The sequence below is a fragment of the Hippopotamus amphibius genome, chromosome X (genome assembly GCF_030028045.1).
Source record: "Hippopotamus amphibius kiboko isolate mHipAmp2 chromosome X, mHipAmp2.hap2, whole genome shotgun sequence".
Classification (NCBI taxonomy): domain Eukaryota; kingdom Metazoa; phylum Chordata; class Mammalia; order Artiodactyla; family Hippopotamidae; genus Hippopotamus; species Hippopotamus amphibius.
In genome coordinates this window covers 67,566,405-67,569,514 of record NC_080203.1, presented here as the reverse complement: position 1 = coordinate 67,569,514, position 3,110 = coordinate 67,566,405, and the positions used below count along the sequence as shown (strand labels likewise).

General features: G+C 37.3%; 1 protein-coding gene across 1 annotated transcript; it reads left to right on the top strand.

Annotated features, from left to right (window-relative positions):
• The first annotated feature begins 1,479 nt into the window (after positions 1–1,479).
• Positions 1,480–1,955, top strand: LOC130842532 (U4/U6.U5 small nuclear ribonucleoprotein 27 kDa protein-like). Its single transcript, XM_057719192.1, has one exon. It carries the CDS (start codon positions 1,488–1,490, stop codon positions 1,953–1,955), a length of 468 nt encoding a protein of 155 aa, XP_057575175.1. The 5' UTR covers positions 1,480–1,487.
• Positions 1,956–3,110: the final 1,155 nt, after the last annotated feature.

Below are 3,110 nucleotides of genomic sequence, written 5' to 3'. Positions count from 1 at the left end.
AAATATTATTCTATTTACTCCTTAAAACCCAATAAGTGCTATTATTATCCTCACCAAACAGGTAGGGGAAACTGTTGTGCAAAGATTCTAAGTGGTTTGCCAGAAATCAAACTACAAAATTGAGAAGCTAGATTTATGAACCTAGGCTTTTCTGGTTCCAAGGTTCTTACAATTTCTACTACACAATAACACCCCCAAAAATTAGAAGTAAAACTTTCAATGTCTGACTTGATACTGAGAGAGTTAGCTGTTGAAATATAGCAATTGCTCACTAGAGGCAGAACTGGAGCTTTGGTGCCTGAATTAGGGTTAAGTGTTCCCAGGTAGGAAGGCTAGAGGCCTGTGTGAACAGAAAGGCAACCGGGTTATCATTATACAATCAAATAATTTGCACACATAAATTTCAGTTGAATTATAATAATAGTCAAAGGCAGGGGGTCTTTCCTGTTAATTAATTCAAGAAGAAAATAACAACTGCAAAAAAAGCAACTAAAGTCCGTGTATAATTTACAATAAGGAGAAAGATAAGACTCCCTGTCTTGAAGTCTAAAAATGACCAAAAGACCTGGCCTGGTAGGTCATTTTGCATTAAAGGTAATATACATTATTTTATCCTACTATAAAAATAATTCATGTTTAACACAGAATATTTGAAATATTCAAAAAATCACTCTAATCCCATTATTTAAATATAACTCCTATTAACATTGTGGTGCATGCCTTCCATTTTTTTTTCTTTTTACTGAGCACTAATGCACATGTTTGAAAAACTCTTTCCACAGGAGATAACAAGTCCCTAAAACAATGTGGTTTGGAGGGCAGTGTTCCTTCATTAAGGCTGTGACACTGCTGCCCATTTGCTCCAATGCCTCTCAGAACCTGCCTTTGTTTGCCTAATAATAATAATAATCATCATCATCATCATCATCACTTCACATGAAGTGGCTGACCTACCAAAGCTTGTCCTGATTACAGACCTCATCAGCATTGCCTAGGAACTTTGACAATTGGAACATCAAAGTATTTTTAATCAACAAGACCCAATTGTAAAATCCTCTTCTAATAATTCATAAAAGCCATCATTGAAATAGATATAAGCAATTCCTTCAGCCACTTTAGGCCTATAAAAGAGATCTAATCCTTTAGACCACCAATTCTTAATGGGCTTCTGTAAAGATTAGCTTCAATAGACACTCCTGAATAAAAAAGACACTTTTACAAAGACATCAGTAAATTCTATAAAAGAGATGGAAGAAGCATGGGGAAATTACTTGAATTTAGCCATTATATTAGCTATTTCTGAATAGAAATAAAACAAAAATGACAAAGTTAAATCAACACAAGAGATGTGAAAAACAAACCTCCTAAAGGTATTATGTGAGTTTTGGAAAGATCTCAACTTCCAACACTGTCAAAGGATAAAATCATTGTAGTTCAAGATCAATATAAAAACCTATGGTGGGGCGTGAGCTAGAGGAGGGCTCCGAATGGGTCGCAGTCGCAGCCGCTCCCCGCGGAGGGAGTGTAGGCGGCCCCGGTCCACGTCCCAGGAGAGAGAACGCAGGCGCCGAGAAAGGTCCTGGTCCCGAGAGCGAGATAGGAGAAGAAGCCGCTCGCGATCCCCACACAGAAGACGTTCCAGGTCCCCAAGGCGACATAGATCCACATCTCCTTTCCCTTCTCGACTAAAAGAAAGAAGAGATGAAGAGAAGAAAGAAACAAAAGAAACAAAGAGCAAAGAACGTGAGATAACTGAGGAAGACTTAGAGGGCAAAACAGAGGAAGAAATAGAAATGATGAAGTTAATGGCATTTGCCTCCTTTGACTCCACAAAAGGGAAAAAGGTGGATGGCTCTGTAAATGCCTATGCCATAAATGTGTCTCAGAAGATGAAGTATAGGCAGTACATGAATCAAAAAGGTGGATTCAACAGACCTTTGGATTTCATTGCATGAGAATTGAAATGTTGAAGAATATTTTTTTTCCTCATCTTGATCAGAACAGTGGATTTTGTATTTTGTATTTAATATGCATCAAAAACAGGATCACAGTCCCTCCTCCTTGTAAAGTAAGAAAAATTTATTTATGACATGTGTAGTTCACTTACCCTGCCTCAAAAAAAGAAGGTTAAATATTACATTTTTTTCCTTTAGGAAATATCATTTGGGGCAATCATCAACCCCATTTTTTTGTGTTTATTCCTATGGAAACTGCATCTGTTTTCTTCTTGGATGCTCTTTATGACTTTTTAAAACACATAAGAGTAGTTTGGAAGAAAGTTTCTCAAATAAAGCAATATCTCTACCCTTAAAAAAAAAAAAAACTATGGTGACACATCTATAGAGAAGATTTGAAGTAGTGGAAAATCCTTATGAAAGAACAAAAAGTAATCTTGCTAGACATTTATGTAGCATTTTATAATTTTCAAAATACTTTTATGCATATTATATTATATAATACTTAGTAGATATTATTAATGTTATTTCAAAATCACTAAGGCTTACAGAAGAGAAGTATCTTACTCAAGGACAGTTGGGATTTGAACTTAAATCAATCAATCAAGCCTTGACACTGAACCACTGTGCTATATTGCTTCCATATGAATTTAAATCAGCTATGTTCAATATGTTATTACTAGGAATCCTTCTAATTATTTCCTTTTCCCTTATAGATCTTTTATCCTGAAATATTTTGTTTACAAATTTGCATTTAAAAAAAAGATGGTGGTGAAGTAGAGGGACGTGGAATGCATCCTTCTCCACAGATGCATTGGGAATGCACCAAAGGATGCAATAATCCCCACAGAGAACCAACTGAACACCAGCAGATGGCCTTGGACACCTGAAAGGACTGCAAGGATCCCGACATAACATGTAGGGAGGCAACTATGACAGCTCAAAGAGGGTGAAACTGCGGAGCTGTGGCAGATGGGAGGGAGTGAGAAACACACAGAGGATCCACATCACAGCTCAGCATTCCCAGACTGAGACATCGATTCACAGCTGAACGGTGGGTCCGGGAGTGGGAGCATTGGAACTGGAGAGCTGATTCAGGGTGAGAAAAATTGTTGCCAGATGGGTGATTGACTGAGGGGATAGAAGAGAAGAGGT